General features: G+C 40.4%; 1 protein-coding gene across 4 annotated transcripts; it reads left to right on the top strand.

The window, feature by feature from the left end:
- Positions 1 to 1,825: 1,825 nt before the first annotated feature.
- Positions 1,826 to 21,272, top strand: PTPN7 (protein tyrosine phosphatase non-receptor type 7). Of its 4 annotated transcripts, none has more exons than XM_025167835.2 (10): positions 1,826 to 1,923; positions 2,601 to 2,826; positions 8,937 to 9,120; positions 10,148 to 10,232; positions 11,970 to 12,046; positions 12,137 to 12,274; positions 13,590 to 13,700; positions 14,650 to 14,807; positions 15,131 to 15,244; positions 18,059 to 20,964. In XM_025167835.2, exons 2-10 carry the CDS (start codon positions 2,741 to 2,743, stop codon positions 18,150 to 18,152), a joined length of 1,047 nt encoding a protein of 348 aa, XP_025023603.1. In that variant the 5' UTR covers positions 1,826 to 1,923; positions 2,601 to 2,740; the 3' UTR covers positions 18,153 to 20,964. The 4 variants fall into 4 exon arrangements, with proteins under 4 accessions (XP_025023603.1, XP_015743881.1, XP_007430102.1 ...); XM_015888395.3 differs by lacking the exon at positions 18,059 to 20,964 and adding an exon at positions 20,971 to 21,272 and having other exon boundaries at positions 1,832 to 1,952; XM_007430040.4 differs by having other exon boundaries at positions 1,832 to 1,952.
- The last annotated feature ends 4,021 nt before the right edge of the window (positions 21,273 to 25,293 follow it).

The raw sequence follows: 25,293 nt of genomic DNA, 5'->3' as shown, positions 1-25,293 counted from the left end.
TTCCTCTGCTGATGTGGATATCCAGGAAGGGTAGTGTGTTGTTGTTTTCTCCTTCCCTTGTGAATTTTATTCTTTTGAAGATGTTGATTGTTTCATGTGTCTTCTCTAGTTGTTCCTTTTTTATTATGATGGTGTCATCTACATGCCAGATCCACACTTTTGGTTGTATGTGTAGAGTGCTATAGTTTCTAGATATTGCATTACAATCTCTGCTATGAGTCCTGAGAGTGGTGATCCCATGGGTGTTCCTCTGATTTGTTGGTATATTTGTCCATCAAACTGAAAATAGGTAGTGAGGCAGAGGTTGATGAGGTCCATGATTCTGGGTATTTCAGTCTTGGTGCATTTGGTTAGGTTGGATGTGTGGTGTAATACTGCTGCCATGGATTTTTTTGCTATTTCTGGGTCTATGGATGAAAAGAGTGCTGTGATATTGAATGAAACCATAATTTCATCTTTATCTATTTTTAGGTCTTTGATTTTCCAGAGGCACTGTAGTTGGGAATTGATAGACTGTTTTGGAGATGTCCAAGCTTTTTTGTGAGTTCTTTTGCTATGTTGTATGTTGGGGTTCCTGGTAACGATACAACTGTATGGAGAGGTATGTCAGCCTTGTATATTTTTAGGCGTCCATAGAAGCGTGGGAGGATGGGTCCACTGCTTTTCATCCGCCACTGTTCTTCATTTGTGATTTGACCTTTTTTGGTTAGGTTGTTAAGGGTTCTCTTGATCAGGTTGTCTAGTTTCTGTATTGAGTTGGTGTTTAGGATTAAATATACTACCTTTAAAGTAATTCATATTAGGCTTAAATAAGCATGCATTTAATCATGGCATCTTAGGCCAATTATCTTTCTGACATGCAGATATATAGATTAATTAGTTCTTTCTCCTGACTAGCAGCAAATGCTGTGGTTATTACAGAGCCAGTTTGCAAGGGTGATGCTAAGATGCACTTTCTTCCTTGCTTGTCAAAGTACCTGAAGAACTACTTTGTTAGCATCTAGTTTCCATCACAAAGTCTCCAGACTTCCTCTGACATATATATATGATTGACCTTAGTTATGTCAAATACATTTTTGCATATTAGCTGTATTTCTGTAATATAAAGGCAATGCCTAAACAGGTAGAATGTATGAACAAGTGTCTAACATTTTATTCCACACTAACAATATTAACATGTAACGTAAGTAACTATACATAAAATAACATAAATGATATTAACATGTAACATAAATAACTATATTTTATTCATTATTACAAATAGCAATTCCACACTTTTTAAAAAAAAAGATAAGTTAAAAAAAAAAGATTATAACTCACTCCAGCACTAAAGTACTTTGCTGGGAGGAATTAAACTCCCGGACTATCAAAATACTTTGTTCACTTCTCGTAGCAATAAGATTTAAATGTTTTGTTCCAATTATTAGCCCCAAAGCGTAATAAATCGGGGGGAGTCAATAGCTCACAAGGACTTCAATTTTATCTTCTGCCTCACAAGTCCCTGTTATATCAGAAACCTCAATAGCTCTTAGTCAGAGATTAGTATTTTTGTCTGTAGAGTGGCATTGTATTCTAGACTGCCATAAGTACCCAAAATGAACCATTGTATGGTTGTAAAAATAAAAGAAATATCTGATAATCCTAAAGCAAGATGAACAGGTAGGATCTAATCCTCCAGGCAGCCTTGCAAAAGCTTGCCAAGAAGCTGAAGGTATCTGTGGAAGGAACTGTGAAGTTGTGGCCAGTATGTGTGTGGGTGGCTGTAAGGGTGGAGCAAGAGGAGGAAGTGTCAAAGAGCAACCACCAGCCTCAGAGATAAGGAATTTCCTGTATTCACTTTTCTTTTCACTCTGCATGTACATCTCCTAGAGCCACAGAGCCTGGCTGAAACTGTGGAGATGATGAAGTTGCTGGCAGCGTGAGGTGAGAGAGGATCTTATGGAAAAGGACAGGTAGGGGAGAAAATCTCAGTTCATGGGAAAAATTTCTTGGGAATATGAAGATGGAGAAACAAGGCTGCAAAACATGGGGCAAAGAACAAACAGCACAGTATTCAAATATTCTCCCAGCCTTCATATATCTGGACCAAAGAACTACAGTAGTGTAGGGTCTCTTCTGTTCAGGGAATCTGCAAATGGCCTGAAACAAGAAGTGCCCATTTTATTCAGTGGGTTTTCGATTTTCCCCAAACAGGGCACCTCTTCAATTTGTCGGACTGAGTTGCATACTTCTCTTTTTTGTCCCTGTCCATCATTTCTAAACTGAGCCGCTACAGGGGAAACATGCCTGCTTTCCCTAATTCTGAAGGGTCCCCTGCCAAGGCTACTGTCTCACTAACTATGGATTGTGGGAAAGTCCAAAACTTCGGGAGAAAATGGGGGGAAGGCTGTTCTAAATTATGCTGGAAGTGGCTTGTTCTCGCAGATGCAGAATTCCCTTTGGCCTCTTCGGCATGTTTCAAGAACACCAGACTAACTAGCATCTTCTGAACAAGACTCTGCTGTGTCTGATTTAAATGGGGCTTGCTGTACCTGTGAGCTTGGATGACAGAAAGACAGTGAAGCTCTTAGTGATGAACAATTTGCTTGAATGTTTTCTAGGTGCTTTTCTGGGGCCATGGGTTCACTGAGCTGCATACCTTCTCTGCTTACTGGCCTCTCTTACCTAAGTTCAACAAATCCTTTGCTGGCACAGCCCAGTCCTGGCCTGTTCAGCATGTCAGAGAGATCATAGTTTCAGCATGCTGCATGAGCAAGCGAGGGTGAGAATGGACAAGACTACCCACAACAATCAGGAAGTTAAGAAACATGTGCGTCTGCAAGATCGGTAAGTCGGTAGGGCTCCAAATTCCATGCATAGATTCTGTGATTCTAGAAGTAAGTTCAGCACTACGCTTGTTCTATTAGACAAAATTATGTTCTCCAACTCTCTGCATAGCTTTGCTTAATCTGGCCACAATAGCTGGGAATCATAGGAGTTGTAATAGAGGGCCTAAAGCTGGGGAAGGCTGACTGAATAGATTAAAATGGATGCATTTAGGGAAGAAGGCTGTCATAGATATAACTCAAAATGCACACAGCTATATTTGCTTCACTATGGTTTGTGGAATAGGTCTCAATTAGCTAGTTTCACACATACTACTAAGCATGGAAACCATAGTAGCTAGCTTTACACATGAACATAAATTAATCATATTGAAACATTCACTGTGTCTTATTAAAGGCCACAGTTTAATCAAGACTGAGCAGCATTCAACAGTAGGCAATTATATCTGTGGATAGGTAGAGGGGTTTTTGTTTGCTTGTTTGTTTGTTTGAATTATCACTGTATTGGCATAAACTGGCTTGACATGGGCTCTTCAGAGCTGTGGTCCTAATACCTCTGTAGCTAAAGTCCTGTGGACCTGCTGCATATTTAAGCATAGTTTCAATGCTGTGATTGATTCGGCTTCTCTTCTTCCCAGTGAAGTTGGTGACAATCTTTCACTAAATATTAGATGAAATATTGTTGATCATTAATTAACACATTAGTTGAAACTTCATTCCTGGCAACCCATCTAATCAGTTGGGTTAGCTAATCATTCTGAAGGAGATAATGCCGCAAAGGCACAAATAGCTGGGTACTAACTCTACTGCCCCCAACCAATTGCAAGGAAGCAACCATTATCCTTGAACATTGTCTAATGTTGATATTAGGCTGAATGAATGAGAAGAAGCTGAAATTAAATCCAGATACGCTAGAGATAAAAAGCTATTGGTAAGGAGAAAACTATCTGGTGGACTGAAATGAAGCCTATTCTGGATAAGATTGCATTCCCCAGAAAGAGCAGATTCACAGTTTGAGAGTCTTCCTTGACTAGCCAGCCATTACTGGATTTGCAGTTCACAAAGTTTGCATAACTTTGACTGATGTGCTAACTTCCTGAGCAGACCTGTCGACAGTTATCTGTGCCTTGGCTACTTAACTACACTGACACTTTCTACAGGCGGCTCCCTGGAAAATTGTCCAGAAATTGCAGCTGGTGCAAAACGCAGTGGTCATATTGTTAACTGTGGGAATTATATGATGCCTGTACTGAAAAATCTGCACTAGCTGCCAATTCCCTACTGGATATAATTTAAGTTGTTGATGTTGATTCTTAAAATGCTAATCAGGTTAGGGCCTGCCATGATGAAAAGGGCCAGTTATTTCAATCAGCAGGTATTTTCAAAATGCTCCTGCTGCCACAAGACCAGCTGTCTGATAGGTGGAAGAGGACCTTTTTTTGAATGCCTCATAGTTTATGAAATGCCCTCCCCAGGGTGGTGCATTTAGCCCCCACTCTTCCAGTGTTTGGAAAATATCAAAACTGCATCTTTTTCATCAAGTTTCAACTGTTAATTTCGATTGGACTGATTTCATTTCATATTTTGCATTATTGATGTAAGCTACCTTGCGTACTTGCATAAGCAGAAAGTGGGATATACAGTACATGAGGATGACATATGCATACCTGCAGCCACAGTTCTACTTCAGCCCCTGCAGGAGGGATAAGATACTGAGGTACCCCATGAAGAAGGCTTCTGCCATCTGATAACCTTTAGGTATGTTGGACTACAGCTTTCAGAATTCCCAGCCAGTGTGGCCAGTCTCCATGCTAGCTTGCAATTATGGGAACTGTAGTCTGACCAGTCTGGAGGTTAATCAGAACACCAGATTTAAGGATGGCTATAGTAAATTACTATCCAGGCCCAAATCTATTCTGATTTACATAAGTGCAAGAAACTCTTATGAGTGTGATTGAAACTCAAGTATTCTTTTGGGATTCATCTATATTTTGGATTGCTGCAACACAAAAACATCCCATTAACCCTTTGCTGAGGACAGGTTTTAACAACCCAGGGTTCATCTTCTGGTCAGCCTGCTGGTAAGGCAGAATGAAGTTGTGCTAATGCGGTTTGATAAAACTAATCTTCTCCATCCTATGCTGGTATAAGACATCCCATGCAGACATTCTAGGTTTTGGGCAGAAAGAAGCCCTTGGAGGTTAGTGATTTACTGGACTACATTTGGCTATTGCAAGTCTCCCTGCTCCTGTCCAGCTGGTGAGCTCTGAGTCTCCCTGGCCATTCTTGCTGTAGTTTCCAGAGACACCAGATATTTTACTGGCACAGACCAAGGTTGTTCAGACATACCGTAGAATAGTGACCTTCTGGAAGATTGATTGCAGGTCTGCCAGAAAGTTGGTCTTCCTACTGGGGCACAAAATGTGATGGAATGGAATTATAAAGGCCAGGCTCAGGGAGAAAAACATTTTCTTACATCTCCTGAGGAGCGTGGGAGATACAAGAGGATGAGACTGGCACCTCCCTGAGGAATTCACAATGTTGTGGCTGGCATTACTCGGGAGCTGGGGTTTCAGTCTGGGAAGATTCTTGCTAGAGGTTGTAGGTAATAAACATAGCTGGACTGAATTTACATGGTCTCTTGGAGTTCCTTGGGCTAGGCCTGACATCAATCAAGAAAATGTTTTTCTCCCTGAGCCTGGCCTTCATAATTCCATTCCATCACACAAAACCAACAATCAAAGGATTATGACTTTAAGGGAGTTGTTAGTCAGCAGCTCAAGACATCTTATAATAAGTGAATTCTCACTGGCCTCACTTCTGACACCCAGTGTCCTGGTAATAGCAGGAAATGCTGCAGAGAATTTGCACAAATGACTTTAGGCATTACAGTATAGATAAATCCAATTGCTAGCAGGTCTGAAGAACAACTTCAGTGTTCTTGCATTTTTGCTGGCAAAGAGGGACAGAAGATTTACATCATGTTTCAATTTACACACTGGAGGCAAATAAACAAAAACTTCAAATAATAATAGAAATGTTTGCTGCATATTTTGCCTCTATGAGGAACATTACTTTGGAGAGACATTTTTTTTCCCCATAACTCAAAGAGTACAGGAGAGTGTTGATTTGTTTGCTTATTTAATCAATGTTATGGAGTTAAAAAGACTCAAGCATGTGGATTTGTAGAATTCTCTGAGTCGCTTATAAAGGAGAAGAATGAATGTGGCATATGTTCAGCCACCCTGCAAGAGAGACTGTTGAGAGAATGTGACATGACCCTGGATAAAGCAGTAGATATAGCCAGACCCGAAGAAGACTTGATGTCTCACGTGCAAATATTGGATGCCTCTAGGAGTGAGATAGATACCTGCAAGTTAGCATAGCTTTGAAGCAGACACCGTATGGGGAGTTTCTAGGCTGCAGAAATCTGCAGATGTTCTAGCTGAATCAACAGCCAGTAGATTTCCAGTAGAGTGACAGACAGTAAGTTTACATGCAAATATTGGGAAAAAGTTCATGCCCCAAGAGATTGCTTAGCATTTGGTGCTGCGTGTTAGAAATGTTCTGGCAAAAATAATTTTGAAAAAGTGTGTGCAGCAAAGCAAGTCCCAGTCAGCAGACAAAAAGATATAAATATGTTGTTTGTGGGGTCATTATATTCAGAATATCAGACATGCCAAGTAAATGGAAACAGTTGTGGCATGTTAGTATAGCTGTAGCTAGAGTACCGGTGCTGTTTAAGTTAGATATGAAGGTAATGTTTTTCCTCAACAGGTAGCAAAATCACTGCCAAGGTTGGTGCCAAGGAAGCATCCCTTGGTGACCCTGGTAGTGCTTGGTGGATCATGTATTAAATCAGAACTACCTGCCATTTCTCTACCTGGCGCATCAAAGTATTCAGTGGTCAAAGGCACATGCTAAATCTGTTATATACTGGCCAGGCATGAACAAGCAGACTAAGCAATTCATAGCAGTCCACAGTCAGCTCCTCCAGCACAGCAATGCAAGAGAATCTATGCTTTCTCATGAAATTCCTAAATTACCTTGGATTGAAGTTGCTAAAGATCTTTGTGATAAGAAGTTTTTCTTATCTAAGTATAGATAAGTACCCTTCTAAGTACCCAGAAATACCAGACTTGGAGGATACGTTCTGTGCTGGAATTACTGCCAAGTTAAAATCTGTATTTGCATGACATGGGATTGACCTTGTTTGTGACCATGTCTCTTCTGCAATTCAAGCAAGGAATTTACACACAAGTGGGGCATACAGACCGTCATTCTAGTCCTACTTATCCCCAGTCCAATTAGCCAGTGGAGAAAATGATTCAGATAGTGAAAATGATGTTGAAAAAAGATCTTCTAGATGGCACTGATCCACACATTGCATTTCTTCACTTGAGGAAAACAGTAGTGTTAGGGGCTCCTTTTGCTCCCTCACAGCTGTTAATGGGAAGGTTGTTGAGAACTACTGTCCCCCCTCCTGAGATTCCAAAGGGAGGACATTCTAGCTTAGTCTCATTGCAACATTGCCAAAAGCAGCACTATGACAAAGGTGCAATTTCTCTCTCACCACTGAGGGTGGGTGAATGAATTAAACTCCAGCTTCTGTTGTTCAAAAGAGAGAGTCTTATGTAGTGGAGATTCAACAAGATAAGAGATATCAAAGGAATCAAAGACATCTTAAACAAGGCCTCAGGTGAGGCCCCATAGAGGTGGTTGCATCTCCCAAAATCGGCACAGAAGGGCCAGAGGACTTGGCCCAAGATACACCACCTGGAAATAATTTATCTCAAGCTCAGACAGCTAATTTAGTTCCTGCACAGACACAAAGTGGGCAATAGTGAAGCTACCCTAAGGTTTCAGAATTATGAAACAGGTAGTGTAGTAATAAAGAATTCCACTATAGTAAAATGAATGTAATACTTAACTTAAAGTTTAAAACTTAATTAAAAATGGTAGATTAGTTCCATTGAGGTATTTCTCAAAATGGGAGGATCCAGCACAAAGGATTATGCTTTTATGGAGAGCCATTGGTCAGCGGATCCTGTTAAGGCAACTGCCCCTAATAAGATTAATTTATGTCATATATATTGATGGTATCCCTTTTGGAGGTACTGACTGTTGTTTTATGTGTGGTGGTTGCCACGTGTGCTTGGCTGCCTTTTTGTGAATAATAGGCTTTGTTTGCCATCCAGACTGACTCAGCTGTGGACATTGGACCTAAGAAGGGGTCACGGGGTGGTGCTTGGCTGGCAAATGCTACATTCACAGGACTCGAGTGGTACCTCCCCTCCCCCATCATGCACAAGGCCTGATATTCGTAAAGCCATTCTCTTCTTCCAGAGGTTGGGAATCACATTCTGGTTTTTAAAAGTTCTATGCATACAAATATCAAGAGATCAACAGTCCTAGGGCTAGAACTTTTAAAAACCACTGCATGATTTTCAACAACCAGATCAGGATTAAGCCACTGCAGTTTGGGATGCCAAGCATCCAGCACGATGCAAAACCTGAAGCGTGCTGCAAAGGGCTTCCAGAAAGACTTTGAGTGGCTCCTCTGGCAAAGCACTAAAGCTCAGAAGTCCGGTGGTGGCAATTGGCAGTTTGCTTTCCAATTGGTAGATGATGCTGGGTGGGAGGGAAAGGAAGACAGGGTTTCTGCCAATTGCTGCTCTGAAGCTAGCTTACATTAACTGTGTGCAGGCAGTAACACTAGCCTGCCCCATTGCTGAATCATGGTGAGGGAGGCTGCGGGGGCAGCACTTCTCATACTGACATGCTTTCCTCCTGACTTAGGGACAGGAGGAAAGCATATTACTTCAGGAAGAGCTATTGGTGTTCCATAGTATAAAACCTGATAAATGGATGTGGTTAATAGAGATAGGGCTAAATACTGATCCAAGGCGGATAAATTATTCTGACAAAAACAATTCTTCTTACTTGTTAGTAAAAGTACATCTCTACTCATTCAGAAAACAACTACTTGCCATATTTGTGTGATACTCATCGCAACAACCTCATTCTGCCAGCATAGGCACTCTGCTGCTATAGCATAGGCTGTTTTCTCTAGTTTGATGGTTTGTAACTTCAGGCTTCTTTATCTTTCAGAAGGGGCTCCAGTGTGTCACTGGTATTGGACATGAGTTCTCTGAGCAACACTGAACCCATTTTGCAAGTCTCTACCCCTAGAGATGTCACAGTGCAGTTTTTGAACACTGCCAGTCATGTCCTAACACAGAAGATGCTCCAGGAATGGAGCTGCAGTCTGGAAGAGCTTCAAGAGGAGTTTGCGGTGAGATTCTCAAAACTGCCTACCAACTGCCTGATTTGATTCCAGACTAAGCTCCTCCAGTAGCTCAAATCCTTGCTGCTCCCTCTATGTCATTCCCTGTATGAGTGGCAGGAGCAAATAGCCAGCTAGAGAGGGCTGGTAGAGAGGTATAAGAACTGTGGCTCTCCCTTGGGCATCTGCAGAAGCTTCCCGCTTTTGTCAAAATGATGAAAGAACTATTACACTGTTGTGTTGCAAGGACCACCCCTTTAGGGCATGTGTGCAACATCCTGATACACATACAGAAGGGCCAGGGCTTGCAGCACGATGGAGCAATGCTGCTTTTGCCATTCTGACCCCCCTTCACCAACCCCCATGGATACTGCTGGGCCCTCCAAATGTATCATATATAGGTGACATTGGGAGCTAGGAATGCTGATTATGTCAGAAACCAACTACCACTTAGTACCTAGCTCGAGTAGTGTAAAGCAATGTCTTTAAGCCATGGGAAATGTAGGAAAAGGAAATACTGGATTGAACTGCAGTACATACAAAAAGGAATTGCATTCTCATATTCACAATCAACTGCTTAATGTGGCTTCATCCTAGTACACAGTAAAGATTACTAGCTGCATTGAGCTGAGAATCTGAGTAGGTTGTTGTTGTTTTGTCCCTGCCTCCTTTTTTCAGTGGAATACTGGCATGGCACTCAGAGGCCAAGTTTGACTTTAATATTACTGTCCTGATTTATACTGAGACTGAATCAGATGCTGAATCAGATGCTGCATCAGATGCTGCTATCTAAGATCCATGGCCATGGACCTTAGATAGCAGCATCTGAGCAGAGCAGTCACCCTGAGTTATAAATTCTTCCCCATCTCCTTTATATAGAGCTGTCCTCACTGGGAAGGTGGGACTGGGAAATGAATTTAGTAATTACCTTTGTCTACTTGAGAAGATAAAAGGCACTGATGGTCTTGTTTCCAACTACCTGGGTACCCTTCAGAAAGGAAAGTAATTCAGCAATTCCTCCTCTTCTCCTTAACAGAAAATCCCCTCAAACTTCATCAGTCCAGAAGAATTCAACATTCCTGGACGGGCAGCAAAGGATAGATACAGATCCATCCTGCCAAGTATGTTTACTTTGAAATCATCTTTGAATAGGAAGAGACTGGGATTGGGAAAGGAAAACAAAGTCTGTACACTACATTCCCACTTGAGTTGTGGCTCCAGATTTATATTGCACAATATACTGTAGGGCATGCCTTCTGCAACATTGGCAGTCCCCTGTTTTCTGTAGGATCTTATGTCAAGTCTTTTGAGGATGCCTGGTTCAAATTCTGATGCTATCATTGACTGAGAGTCAGTGTTTTTATGACCAGGTGATAAAATTCCTATTTTAGGCTTCAGAAAATATATGACAAAAAACATATACTCAGTGGGATAGGCATTTTGAGACCCCTGGCGGGGGTCTATATATCATACTGGGTGGGAAGTTTGGGGTGTTAGTCCAAACACTTCTGGAGAGTGCTCAGTTGGACAAGCTGAATGTAGAGTAATGAACTGAAGAAACCTACCACACATGGAACATCACTGTAGAACATGGCATAGTTACAATGAGTACTTCTGGATGGAGGTCCTCTAACACTACCAGTAAAAATAAATTAGGTAGCTATTAGTCAGAGTCACCCACTGGGGGAGATGGGCGGCATACAAATTCAATCAATCAATCAATCAATCAATCAATTCCCTTGGGTATGAAACACAGAAGAAATGGTGGGAAAACATGGGAAGGTTCTAAGTAATAGAAGGCAATATATTCAAGCAGTAAATTCCATGAATGAGGCGGAGTGATTGCACAGTAAAACTTTCATCTGGAATCACACTTTCTCTCTAGTGAAATGTCTCAGAGACCTGGAAAAAAGAAAGAAAGAAAGAAAGAAAAGGTTAATCCCATCTAGAATGCCTTGAACTCTTTAGTAGAATGGTGAAAATTGAAATATAAATATAATAAAGCAATAGTTTTCATACTCAAATATATTTGAGCCTTGTGTGTTATTTTTGACCCATGTTGTAGCTTCTTCCCTTTCAGTTCCAGGGTTTCAACAATTATTTATTGCCCTGAGAAGCACTGAATGCTTAAAACCATTATAAGTTATAGAAAACCTGTCCCTACCACAATCCTCTCAAGATAATTTGAACTTCAGTTCCCATTATCCCCAGGCTTGGCTGGGTGGAAGTTATGTGAGATAAAGTCCAAGATACCTAGAGGAGCGAAGGCTGGGAAAGGCTGCTTTTGAAGCTGTGATATGGTAAAATGCAAAAAATCCTACAGATGTATAAGATTTTCTTGTGGATGCTACCTTTCTTGCACAAGGCTGTGAAGGAGAAAGTAATTCAGTGCTAATGAAGTGAATAAAATTTCCAGTGGGGCCACTTTGTTGTGAGATGAGGTTTAGGAGAAATAAGATAATAATTCTAAATTTTTACTTCTGAGTGGAACTATAAAAGCTCTAGGCATCAGGAAAAAAACCTGGCCAGGTTCAGCCAGGCATTTAACTACACTTGTGTTCCTGGTCGTATGGTTTTTGTTGTTGTTGTCATCATCCTTGTTTTAAAATATAGGGTTTTAAAATCCTTTTTTATACTCCTGTTTTGAGATTATTATATTTATAATGAAAAGTGGGTAATACATTTCATAAATAAATAAATGCACACATCAAGGCTGGCATAACTGATTAGAAGGGACACAAGGGCAGAAAAACAAGATGAGTTTCAAAGCCATCTTTCTGTGGAATAGTTTGACCCACCTGATAGGAGATGCTATATTAAGCCCTTAGCTGCCTCATCTAACTAAAATATTCCTCTAGATCCCCAGAGTCGTGTCTGTCTCAAGAGTGTCAACTTTCAAGAAGAGGAGTCTTACATAAATGCAAATTACATTCGGGTGAGCCAGGGTTATCTGGAAGTGAGAGTACCAAAGATGGTGGCTGTGGTGTGTCTTGTTCATAGTTGTTATTTCCCTCCCACTGTCTAGGGTTATGCTGGGCAGAAGAAGGCCTATATTGCCACACAGGGACCCATGCTAAATACAGTCAATGACTTCTGGACAATGGTGTGGCAAGAAGAAACTCCACTCATAGTTATGCTCACCAAACTCAAAGAAAGGAAAGAGGTGCTGTTGCACATACGTATATCAATTCTGATTAATGAGAAGTTTCAAAGTTTCCAGTGTTTATCCAGGGTTCTGTGTCCTTTGGAAGAAATTGCTGGAGATCAGTCCCATTGCTATGGTACAACATCTGTACACAGACATATGCAAGTTAAGCAAAATATGCAGAAACCTAATAAAGGATAAGCATCTATAGCGACAGTAATGTCATGGTGTACTGTGGCTATAGATATAGTAATGTTGTGGTGTACTGTGGCTATAGATCCCTCCTCCCGCCCCTCATTAGGTTTCTAGAGTGCTATGGGATTTTCTGCAGGATTTCAGTTTCAAGATCTGCAGAACACTTTGTGACATCCTGGATTATTTTTTCTCATGGAGCAACAAGGCTATCTTTACTTTTTAAAAATGTAGCAGGAATTGGATGAATTGCTTACACACTGTCCTTTAACTCAGATTCTGAAACTCTACTTCCAGGCCAGATCTGCCTCACTGTATGTCCCCTTCTGGCCTGTGGGCTTATACAAAGCAGCCTTTCTGCCCCTCTAAAGCTCTACCCTTTGCATCTCCTCACTGATCAGCTGCCATTTCAAAGTCCTGGTCATATTTTGAAGTTGCTTTCCTGTCTAATTCTTCTTCCTTTTCCCAGTCCCTAGTGCTTTGCTTTTCCCTTAGTTTTCAACTAATGACTCCTAGGGCACAGCTGCTACAAAGCACTCTGGGCATTTTATAGTGGCTTCTCCTTGGTAGATAGATGATACTTCTGGATGGAGCTTTGAAAGGTGATGGATGGAGGCTTCAGGAAGGAGCTTTGGCATCACCTACTGATGTTATTCAGCTGCAGGAAGAGTTTGGGAAACAGTCAGACTTATTGCTAAACAAGGGCCCTTGTTTAGCAAATGTGCTAACAACCAAGGAGCTTATCACCTGGCAGAGGCTTGTGGTCTTATTATTTCTGGAGGCTTTGTTGGCTGGCATAAATCTCTGCAGACCTTGCGGTGGCAAGAGTATAAATAGCTACATCTCAAGTGTATTTTTTTTTAACTCCAAGATTTTCCTAAGCCTCTTCTTTCCATAAGGAAGCTTTAGAAAATGCACTGAAAACTCACACACAGGATTTCTGCACCTTATCCAGCTTGCTGTTGTCTGCTTTGTAGATCCACTCCTGCAGCCCATCTACTATGCCTCTTAAATTGTTAAGAGAACTTCGGGGAGTAGGTCTGTGAATGTTGGTTCTACTTTTCCCTTTGCTTTGGGGATTTAGAGTCAGACACTTGCTTGACACTTTGATGGATGAGGATCCTTACCTTTATAATTTCAGAAATGTATTTGTTATTGGCCTGAAACAGAAGCATCCTACGGACCATTTACAATTCAAGTCCAAGACATCTGTGAATGTGACGACTATACCATTCGTAGTTTTTCCCTGCAGGTATTAATTTCTTGTTGATGAAGCTGGAGAGCTCTGGCAAGATGATTTTTCTGCAGTTCCCTCCCCCCCTCCAAATTCTCTATGCAAATATCTCTCAAAACCTGATCCTTAAATTAAACTGCTTTGCATTTTCTCTACCTTTTGCTTATGAAGGAGTTTATTTTGAATTATTTTTCATGATTGTTGCTTTGAGATTTCTTATTTTTATTATATTTTTCTATTTTAAAAATTATTATTCATTTGGGATTTCTATTATTGTTGTCAGAAGGTAGATTTTAAAAAATAAAAATAAAACCTATAAAGTCTGTATCAAAATAAAGCAGTACAGAGTTTACTTGTTCACTGTTTCAGCCAATCAGCCACACATTTTCAAGAAAATCCACCCCAGGCCCACTGAAAATGACCAGTTCTCATTTGATGGTTCTTGGAGGGCTTTTTTTGGCCCCCCCCTAAATGTTTTTAAATACCTTTTTTCCTAATTTTATCCATGCCTTGATTTTTTTCCCCAGGTTCCCTTTGCCTCCTTCCTGTATGTGGATGGTGCCATTCTGGCTGTATAAGAAATTCCTTTCAGATACCTATTAGTGTATATGAATAGACTGTGCCACAATATGTTGCAGTCTGGAATATTTCTGTTTAATTCTCTACTTGTAGACAGAATATTCCCTTTCATTTTCCATCCCACTTACTTTTCATTCCATCTATAATCATCAATGACCATTTCATTGGGCATTTCCCCATCTCACTTAGTTGTCATTAGGCTACCGTGAAGAAGGGACGTGTTTTCCCCTCAGGATTTTTGTCTCCTTAAAGATGTTTGTATAGCTATAAGTTTGGGAGTTCCAATAAGCACCCTGATAATTTCTCTGTTGGGTAGATACAGCCATTCATAGGTGAATGGTAGAAACAGTAGAAGTAATGCTATCTTCTATTTCATCATGATTCCCAGTTCAAAGATGAATGTCGCACTGTGAAACATATTGTCTTCTCATCCTGGCCAGACCAGAGGACACCAGAATCAGCCAAGATGCTCTTGCATTTGATTTTTGAGGTGGAGAAAATTCTGCAGGCTGCACAAAACTCAGGACCAATTGTTGTGCACTGTAGGTGAGAAATTCTTCTTATAGCTCCATAGTGTTGGAGGATGCTCAAGGGTCCTCGTTTTGAACATAGACCTGAAATCTCCATTCTGAACTGATGCAGCTACAGATCTGGTAAACACTTCTCTTGCTAAAATACTTGCAGACAGTGGTGAAACTGGCAAAGTGTATTTTCCAGAAGCCTCTAGGTTTCAGCGTATAAGAAATGGAATTCAGCAAAATGACTTGATTGGAGGGGGATGGACAAATATATTTCTGCACCCTTCTCCCAAAATCTAGCCTTCATAACCCCAAAGCTGCAATCTGACATAAATTTGTTGTTCTATCTAGTGCAGGCATTGGGCGGACAGGCTGCTTTATTGCTACCCAGATCGGATGCCAGCAACTAAAGGACAAAGGAGAAGTAGATATTTTGGGAATTGTCTGCCAGCTACGCATAGACAGGTATGGATGAAGTGCAGTATATAGACCAAGTTCTGAGAGTATTTTATGAAAAACTGAAGCAGTTGTGGTTTCTGGTGGCCCTCTGCTGTGGCTATCTAGCTTAACTTTTTGTTTTGTTCATAGTATCCACTTAACAATATTCTCTAAGCAAGTTGAATATATCAAAACTTCTACAACATGCCATAGTACCTACTTTGAAGCTACCTGGTAGATGTAGAGTTTCCTAAGCTGAAAATATGATAATACGAAAGTAATTAAATTAGTTGGTACAGTATTCAGACAAAATCACAACAGCCATTAATGCTTTGATAACAAGACAGTTTATGGTGGGATGTGTGTCCCAGGCATGTTTGTAAGAAGCAGAATAGTGTCCACAGTTTGGTACTGCCAATGGCACCTTTTCAGTAAATACACAGAATTTTACTGTTATAGCTTTAAATGTGATACGAGCATGTATAGCAATGTAAGATACATTATTAGTGCTATCTGTACTGTGTTTCAATGCTTCATGATAGAGTTTCAGGGCATCATGGAGCAAAATGTATACTATACAGTGCCAAGACAAATGCCTGCAAATCTTTACATATCAAATACTAGAAGACATTAAAGAATGCACTCTTTCATTCTACATTGGGCCATGATGTGTTAGAGGCCCAGCCAGACATCCAGGTTAATTTATTATCCTTTATTCCGTGACCCAAAAGAAAAGTAAGCCAGCATAAATTGCACTCTGTCTCTATTTTCCCTCAATAATAAGGCTGGTGAGTGATGCTGTCCTTACTGTTTGAATGCAGGACAAGTAAGGAGAGCACCTGGTACCATGCATCGCCCTGCATCCATATCCACCATACCCACCTGCCATCAGGAAAAACCACCATCACTCTCCTTAACATGAGATTGAGTAGGGATGGGCCAATGTAGATAGGTGATTAGAATGGCTGGTTTAACCACCTTTCAAGTTGCCTGGCTAACCTCTGTACCTGTCAACCTATTTCTAAATATGGTTCTTATGCTCTTCTGAAAGAGTACTAAACTCATGTCCCCAAATAGTCTTCCTGTTAGGTCACTGGTGCAAAGGGACATGATGAAGCATGAGGGAGCAACTGGTAACAATCAAGCTTGGTCCTTGACTAGGACTGCAAGGGAATGGCATTAAGTGGCTATTGTGAGCAGCACTCAGAAGTAGCTAATGGAATAGCAAAACAGCAAAGGAGAAGGTAAATACTGCCATCTCATCCCAAAGTAATAAAAATAGTAAAAAAAAATACAGCCACGCAATCCCACTTCTCAGCAGAAGCCGCAGAAAACCTGCAATGCATAGATGGCAGAAGATGGCTTTCTCTCCTGGTGTAAATGGACCTTCTGAGCACCACAGGAATAGCTGACTCTTGAGAGGGTAGTCCTTTTTTTAACACAGGTCTAGCACTCTTTTGTAAGAGTATTAAAACTGCTTTGGAATGTACAGTCAGCTATTATGTAGGCAGATGCCTCTATGGATGCCAGGTGTTTGGTTGGGTTGTAGCCCAAACTAGAAGGGTCATTGAGGGCAGAGCTCAGCAAAGACTAAAGTGGCCAAAAGGAGCTAGATAAATGTCATCGGCAACATGATCGATAAAGCATGCTAGATAATGTGCACATCAAAATTTGAGTCAAGAGAAGATGGAAAGCCCTAATACTGAAACAGTTAAAGACTACTGTATTTCAATCTGCCTCAGCTATGGATTGGAAATGAAACAAGGCAAAGACATGGGGGCAACTTTTCTTCAAGACCCCATTGCTGTTGCTTCCTAGCACTGTCTCAAGCAGACTTTGCAGTGACACTGCTCCCTCTTTCCCATAACATGGGCCACAAGTACTGAATACTGTACTTACTATTTGCAATCAAACTAGAAATAACACACTTACCACTGCCACCTTTGTGCACATCAAAGGATTTACTCACCTTGCAATAAGTTCTGATTAGCTTTGGTTAATATTCCATCTTTCTTTTCTTAGAAAGTTTGAATTATCACCAGGAATAAGCTATTCTTTAGGGAATTTCTATACCTCCTTAGAAAACTTTTAGTTACCAATTAAGTTTAATTTAACAACTTTTCTGGTAGGAGGTCCCAACACTGGAAAATATCATAAGCATTTAGCTAAAAGGTTTGTGTAATTAAGCATCTTCAGTATCTAAGTAAGTGTTGTTCTATGGTATGACTAAAATACATGCAAGAAACAATAGAAATTAAACTATAACACCTATAAACAGTATTACAAATAGCCTGAAGCAATATGACTTTATAAGGAATACAGAGAATATTGCCTATCCAGTAAGATTTTTTAAGATAGTTCCTGATGTCTTATATATAAAATAAATAGATAATGTCAACTCTTCACTTTGCTCTTCCAGGGATTATTAAAGGCTATATCTAAGTTACAGTCAATAGTCATATTAATAAGCCTTGAATGAAGGATGATTTTGACCTGATAAAAATTCTCAGCAATTCTAACTTTAATGATGCTTCCTGGTCTTTACTAGTGCCATTTTAGTTTGGTTCAATAAGTTTTAAACGTCTTCATCATGGTTTTCAGTCCTCATTATTTAACACACAGATGTTCTATTTTACTGTACAAGATTTGTTGCAATTTCCTGAACAGGCACTTGCATTTGAATTGTTTTGCAAAGTGCATGTAATTCTCAGTCTGCTTTGTAGGGTGCTCTGCTGTAGTCTACATAGACTGTAAATGATCTAAGATTCCCACTGTTTGCAAAACAAATTTATTGTTCTTCCCAGTGCCTACACATTTAAATAGATTTTCTTTGCATTACAGAGGTGGAATGATACAAACCAGTGAACAATACCAGTTTATCCATCATACACTTGCCATGTATGCCTCACAGCTTCCTGAGTTCACAGACAACTAATCCATCATCATTATCCAGTAGCAAGAGGAACTGTTTATAACTTGATACTTTGCTTGGAAGAGCCTTTTTCTGATAGCAAGATAGTGAAATATTTATATTTCAACCATTTGAAGTATATAGCTCATACAAGAACTATTTGGTTGTTGGTTTCATATAAAGGGAATTTAGCTGGATGGAGACTTTTAATTTCATTTCTTTAATGTTTTGAACTTCCTGTGTAACTTTTGTAAAAATAATTTTCATTTCAAGTCTATTAAAATACTGTTCTGTTAACCATCTAGAATATATATGATATTTAAAATTACTGATCCCAAAGCAACTAAAATTTAGACCCAATGGATTAATCTTATTGCAAAAAAGTAAAGAGGTTGCATTTTGAAGCGACAGAAAGCTGGCTTCAGCTGTCAAGATTATTCTGTCTCAATATTTCTAATCTGAAAAAGCCTTTGCTGGACCTAACTGTACTATACAATTTTTGTTCAGTCTAAAACTTCAGCTTTGTGAGAAGGTGGTTGGGCTATGGCTACAGAAGCCCTGGAAGAAACTGATTATCTAGACCTCCCTCAGTCAGGTTTCAGTGTGGGACATAGTGCTAAAAGAATATTGGTCATGTTTGTTGATGATGTCTGGGGGAGCCAGGATGGGGATACTGCAGCCAACCTGGTTCTTGGTGGGTTTTGATGCTGTCACCCATAGTTTCCTTCAGGCTTACTTGCAGGGATGAAGAGTAGGGGCATTGTGTTACAATAATTCTCCTTCTTTTTCTGTGGTCAGGTCCAGTTGGTGTTGATGGAAGGGGGGAGGGATCAAGTCTGTGGCCCCAAATGTGTGGGGGCTCAAGACTATCACCTCTTTGTTTAACATCTAAATAAGGCTGTTGGGCGAGGTCAAGCATCAGTTTGGAGTCAGGTATCAGCAGTATGCTGATACCCAGCTATACATCTCAACCTCAGGTCGACCAGGTGATGCCGTCAAGGTCTTTTCCTAGTGTCTGGAGGCTGTGGATGTTCTGGATGGGGAGCAAAAGGTTCAAGCTTGATCCTGACAAGAATGAGCGGTTATGGGTTTTGGATCCCCTGGACCAGGGACATTCCATCTTTAGTCCTGAATAAGGTTGCACTTCAGAACTGGTGCATAATATGGGGGTTTTCTTGGAGTCACAGCTCCTGCTTGAGGAGCAAGTAGCAGCTATGGCTAAGAAGGCCTTTGCACAAATCTGTCTTGTGTGCCAATTGCACCTCTACCTGGACCAGATAGTCCTTCAATCACTTTATCATCTCACATATGGACTCTTGTAATGCAGTCTACATAGGGCTGCCCTTGAGAAATACTCAGCACCTGGTCCAGAATGCATCACTATGGGCAATTATGGGTATGTCACATCATGCCCATAACCTTTGCTTTGTGAGCTACATTAGTTACCATAGGCCTCCAGATACAATACATGGTGCTGGTTATCCTGTATGTTCCAGGTCCATTAAGTGGTATCATATAGTGAAATTAAGAAATATGCCTTTCTGTCACAGCACCTGCCCTCTGGAACAGCATTTCCCCTGAGACTTGTCTGCCTTCACCCTGTCTGTGTTGAAAGAAGCCTTTAAAATCTGGCTCTTCCCCCAGGTCTTGGGTTAGACTGGGTTGCAGGTCCTGTGGGTTGTATTATTTTCAAATGAATAGTCTTCCTTTCTCCAGATGCCTGCGATTTTATTTTTATTTTTTATAATTATTTCATTATTATATGCTGCCCAGAGTTGCTATAGAGTTAGGTGGCCTTATACATTTAATTAATTAATTAGTTTGTATTCAGTCATAACATACCGACTGATTTAAGTAAGGTGCTTTACATGAGAAAGTGAATCCTCCATGGAAATGCATGCAATGACGTTTAAATGTAGTTAACTTGTAAAATATTCAGTCTGTAAGCATTAACACACAATAGGTTTGTTGAATGTACTACTGGCCTGCTAATGTTATATTCAAATGGATGAGTCCACAAAGTAAGCATATTATATATGCCTAGGTAAAGATGGAAAACCTATAAGATATTTCTCTCCATTCCCTGTTTTATATAAATTAGATGCTCTGTAACTAATCAGCTAAGCCTAAGATACATAGGAAGTTGCCTTAAAATAAGGGAAAATGCTAATCCCATTTGCTCAGCATTGGTAATATTATCTGAAATGTAGACTCCAACTTTCCCAGCCATATTTTCATAAGCATCCAGTAAAAACCACAGTCACATTTTACAAGTCATGTCATCATGCAAATGTTGCAGATTATGTACAGTAGTTTATATCGTTTGCACAGTGATATTATGGTGTGAATGACATCACTTGCATTCATTGCACATGCCTAGCCATATCTGGAGGGCTTATGCATGCAGAATAAATGTTCTACCTCTGAATTGTGTTTTTTATTATGTTTTCTGTCATAGTGGAAAAAGTAAACCATGTTTGCTAAAAGGACTAAAGTTGTGCTGTATCCTTTCTAATCTTTCCCACCAAGGCCAGTGACCTAAGTATAATAAATATTTTGCATGCATGAATCTTAAACATTCCAGTTTAAAGCATAAAAATGTAGTCACTCACTTCTCTTTATCTGAAGAATGTACTAAGGAAATTATCCTCCAACCTCATCAAACTGAAGAGTCATTCAGAAAAGACAACTTAGTTAATTGTGACTGAAATATTTTCTTACCACTTTTGCATGTGTTTCTTTTCCTGAAATTTATCCTAAAATGAAGCTATGTGTTGTCAGCTTCAAGCATTCATATGGCTTTGGAAATGTATTTGTAATGCTTATTTTTCTTTGAATTTAGGAGCAGTTACCAGTAACAGTGGTTATCTTATGCTGGTCATGGATAAAAGCAGCACATTTCAATATACATACTGCTTAGAGAAGATATTATTTATTTACCATAAACTTGTGAGGGTTTATACATAAATGCTTTGTGAAAGTGCTCAGAGAAGCTGGAACAAGGAGAAAAGAAAGGAGGAGGAAGAGCGGAAGCAGGAGCAGGAGGAAGAAGACACTGGGACAAGCATTTCACAAAAAACCAAAATTTCCTCATTCAGAATAAATTCTGCCACAGCAATGGATTCAGTTTATTGGTGTGAACATGTACAAATTTGGAACACGTGCATTCTTCTGTGTAGAGAGGAGAAATTACATTAGCAATCTCAGAGCCATCATAGGTGCACCATATTTTCCAACATGATTTATCATTTATATAATCCATCTATTTTATTACAGATTACAAGGAGATAGGTCCCAAGAGTTTGCCATTTAAAAATGGATTGAGGGGAGGCAACAAGTGAAACAATGATGAAAGGAATAAGTGTAAACAAGAAAAAAAAATCATAGGTTTCTTGCAAATATATATCCCTAGGTCTAGTTACAGGACAGGGTTCATTGTGCTAAACCATAACTGGCTAGATCTGTACAATCCTTAAGATAAGCTCTAAGCCTTGATTTATGAACCACAATGAATGGTTACACACATTGCACTAAACCAAAATCACTGGTTTAGCACAATGTAAGTTACAGTTATCCCAGCTTTAAATTAGTATAATGTTTGTACAGTAGCAGCTGCAGCTGAGATTAGAACTGATAGAAACTTTAAAAAGTGCATAAAATGGTTTTACAAATATTAAGTATAATATTCCTTGCTTGATTTTAGCATTGTATGAACCTAGGCATTGTGGTATAAACCATGGCTTATAACTCAGCATTGTGTGTGTGAACCCATCCATGGTGACCTCTTCACACACTATAATTAAAACAACCATAACTTAGAGCAGTGTTGTCCGAACTTGGCCACTCTAAGATGAGTGGACTTCAACTCCCAGAATTCCCCAGCCAGCATGGCTGGCTGGGGAATTCTGGGAGTTGAAGTCCACTCATCTTAAAGTGGCCAAGTTCAGTCAACACTGACTTAGAGGGAAGTGTGAATGCAATCTATGCCTGGCCCACCCTTGCTGTTGTTGCAGGCTGCTCACTATCCAAGAATAGTCCACTTTGTCATGGAAAAAAGAGGCCCACTGAGATATGAACCAAAGCAATGGAGATCTGAAACCAAGTTTCTTTATTAAAATACTCTATAACAGTAAACACTGCACTCCCAGCCAAACTGACCAGGAGCCCTGACAAAAGATTACAGTGGTACCTCGGTTCATGAACTTAATTCGTTCCACGATTCTGGTCGCGAACCGAATTGGTCGCGAACCGAATCAAATTTCCCCATAAGGTTCAATGTAAATAAGGTTAATCCGTTCTGACCCCTACGAATGTGGTCGCCAACCGATTTTGGTCGCCAACCGAATCAAATTTTCCCATAAGGCTCAATGTAAATACGGTTAATCCATTCTGAACCATATGTATTTTTTTTTTTAAACCACAAAAATATGAAACAAAATACAGTACAGTACAGTATGAAGAGAGGGAACACTAACCTTGCTTGAGGTGACTTCTGGCATGGAGGACAGGAAGGCGGGTGGGGAGGCGGTTATTGTTTGGAGGGAGAGTCCCCCTCCAAAAGACATCGGGGAGATCTCCTTCAGGGGTGTCCTCTCTTCTTTGTCTCTTAGCTGCAGGCTCAGTTTTGGCGAAAAATCTGTCTAATGTCACTTGTTTTTTCCTGCGCTGCATAACCCTCCGGAAATTAGAGACCACGTTATCGTTCATCAGATTCAACACTCTGTTCATCACAGTTATGTTGGGGTGGTGCTTCTCAAAGAAATCCTGGCACTCATTCCATTTTTCCATAATGGATTTTATCACATCACTGCTAACCTCCTCCCTGTCTTCCTCTTCCTCAGTGGAATGCTCCTCAACAAGCGCTTTCTGCTGCTCACTCTGGAGTTCAGCAAGTTCTTCCGTGGTCAGCTCCTCCTTATGGTCCTCAACAAGCTCCTCTATGTCTGCACCATCGACATCCAGACCCATACTCTTGCACATGGACACAATTTCCTCCACTACCTCTGCATCAGACCCTTCAAAGTCACGTTTAGTGACACATTCTGGCCACAGTTTCCTCCAGGCTGAGTTTAAGGTCCGGTACGTGACATATTCCCAGGCTTTATCAATGAGGTTGATGCAGTGGAGGACATTGAAATGTTTCTTCCAGAATTGTTTCAGAGTCAAGGACGTCTCTTCAGTGACATTAAAATACCTGGTGAAGAGTGCCTTTGTGTACAGCTTCTTGAAGTTGCAGATCACTTGCTGGTCCATGGGCTGCAGAAGAGGTGTCGTGTTGGAGGGGGAGGAACTTGACCTTTATGAAGTCATACTCAGCGTCCATATCATCCACCAAGGCTGGAGGGTGTGCCGGGGCATTGTCCATCAGAAGGCACCTTTCAGGAAGTTGGTTGTCAAAAAGATATTTTTTAACAGTGGGTGTGAACACCTTGTGCAGCCATTCCATGAACAATTGCCTTGTGACCCAAGCTTTCGCATTGGCCCTCCACATGACAGGCAGTCTGGCCTTGTTCACATTGTGTTCCTTGAATGCATGAGGGGTCTGGGAGTGGTATACCAGTAGTGGCTTAATCTTCAGCTTGCCGCTTGCATTCGCACACAGCAAAAGGATCAATCTGTCCTTCATGGGCTTGTGGCCTGGCAGTGCCTTTTCCTCCTGCATGATATAGGTTCTGTTTGGCATCTTCTTCCAGAAGAGCCCTGTTTCATCGCAGTTGAATAGTTGTTGAGCGACGTATCCTTCCGCCTTCATGAATTCCGCGAATTCTTTTTTGTAGGCTTCTGCAGCGGCCTTGTCAGAACTGGAAGCCTCACCATGTCTTGTCACACTGTGGATGCCACTTCTCTTGTGGAATTTATCAAACCAGCCTCTACTGGCTTTAAATTCTTCACTTGTTGTGCTTGTAGAGGGGTTTTTTTTGCAGTAAATCACTGTGCAATTTCCTGGCTTTTTCACAGATCATAGCTTCACTAACGCTATCACCTGCCAGCTGTTTCTCATTCAACCACACTAACAAAATTTTTTCCACCTCTTCCAGCACTTGTGTCCTCTGCTTGGTTAACATCGTTACTCCTTTTGCCACATCAGCTCCTTTGATGGCATCTTTATTCTTCAAAATAGTTGAGATTGTTGACTTCACCATCTTGTACTCCGAGGTCAGATCAGTCACACGAATACCACGCTCATGCTTTTCTACAATTTCCTTCTTCAATTCAATGGTTATTTTCTTCAAAACCTTATTCTTATCATTCTTGCTCTGCACTTTCTTTTTACCACCATGCTTGCTCTGGACTTTCTTTTTACCACCATGCTTGCTCTGCACTTTCTTTGGAGCCATGCTAAAAAACACACCAAAAAGCTTCACAGCCAGTGTCTGTCTGCGACTGCGATCTTGCCTACAGGAAGCCACGGCCACGTGTCAGAGCAGGGAAGATGGCCGCGGGTTGTGTTCGTCACCTGATGTGGAGTTTGCGAACGGAAGCAAAATTTTGCGAATGCTGCTGTTCGTGAACCGAATTGTTTGTGAACAGAAGCATTCGTGAACCGAGGTATTACTGTATATAGTAGTATTATATTATACTAGTATTATATAGGAGTTAAAAAGGTGCATCAACATCCATGAATAATTAATTACATTATATAGATGAGAAAAGCCCCCAAGTCTGTATTGGCAATAAGGCAGTCAACCAGCCTCAGTCTTGAGGCTGGCACCTTGATTTTGTCATCAGTCCTGATCTATACTCCTTTTTAATTTATGATGTCTTACTCAGGATCATTTTAAACTGAATTACAGTATCGAAGGGAATTTGAAATCCCAACAACTTCTATGCAATTTCCTACTGACCCAGGAAACATGATTTAAAAATAAAAGTCAAAGTCTTAAATAAGAAAATCTATTTTAACTTTTTTTAATTTTAATTTTCAACTCCACAACATATTATGGATACAAGCCAGGGTGCTCCTCTTTTTGGTTTTGGAGAGCAGATAAATGTTCTTGGTTTTGGGTAGTGAAACAACTGATACAAGGCTAACAAGAGAAACTTAGAAATTGAGGGAAGTTTGACATTTTAAAAGGAGAGCAGTACAATTCTTTCTGACCCTACAGATCAGTGGATTTTCCAGATCAACTAGCCTGAAGCTCCTTAGAAGTATTTCAAAGAATGG

This window comes from Python bivittatus, unplaced genomic scaffold (genome assembly GCF_059951505.1).
Source record: "Python bivittatus isolate LINGU-HERP-01145 unplaced genomic scaffold, Pbiv_v1 ctg000700_np1212, whole genome shotgun sequence".
Lineage (NCBI taxonomy): Eukaryota > Metazoa > Chordata > Lepidosauria > Squamata > Pythonidae > Python > Python bivittatus.
Note: the sequence above shows the minus strand (reverse complement) of the source record. Positions and strands in the feature narration are given on the sequence as shown.

What these genes read in the sequence shown, in the direction of transcription:
- PTPN7 (XM_025167835.2), top strand. Translation starts at nt 2,741, where the DNA reads ATGCTGCATGAGCAAGCGAGGGTGAGAATGGACAAGACTACCCACAAC. An exon ending in ATACAGATCCATCCTGCCAA is followed by an intron (nt 10,233 to 11,969) that starts GTATGTTTACTT and finishes ATATTCCTCTAG; the next exon opens with ATCCCCAGAGTCGTGTCTGT. An exon ending in AACTCAAAGAAAGGAAAGAG is followed by an intron (nt 12,275 to 13,589) that starts GTGCTGTTGCAC and finishes TTATAATTTCAG; the next exon opens with AAATGTATTTGTTATTGGCC.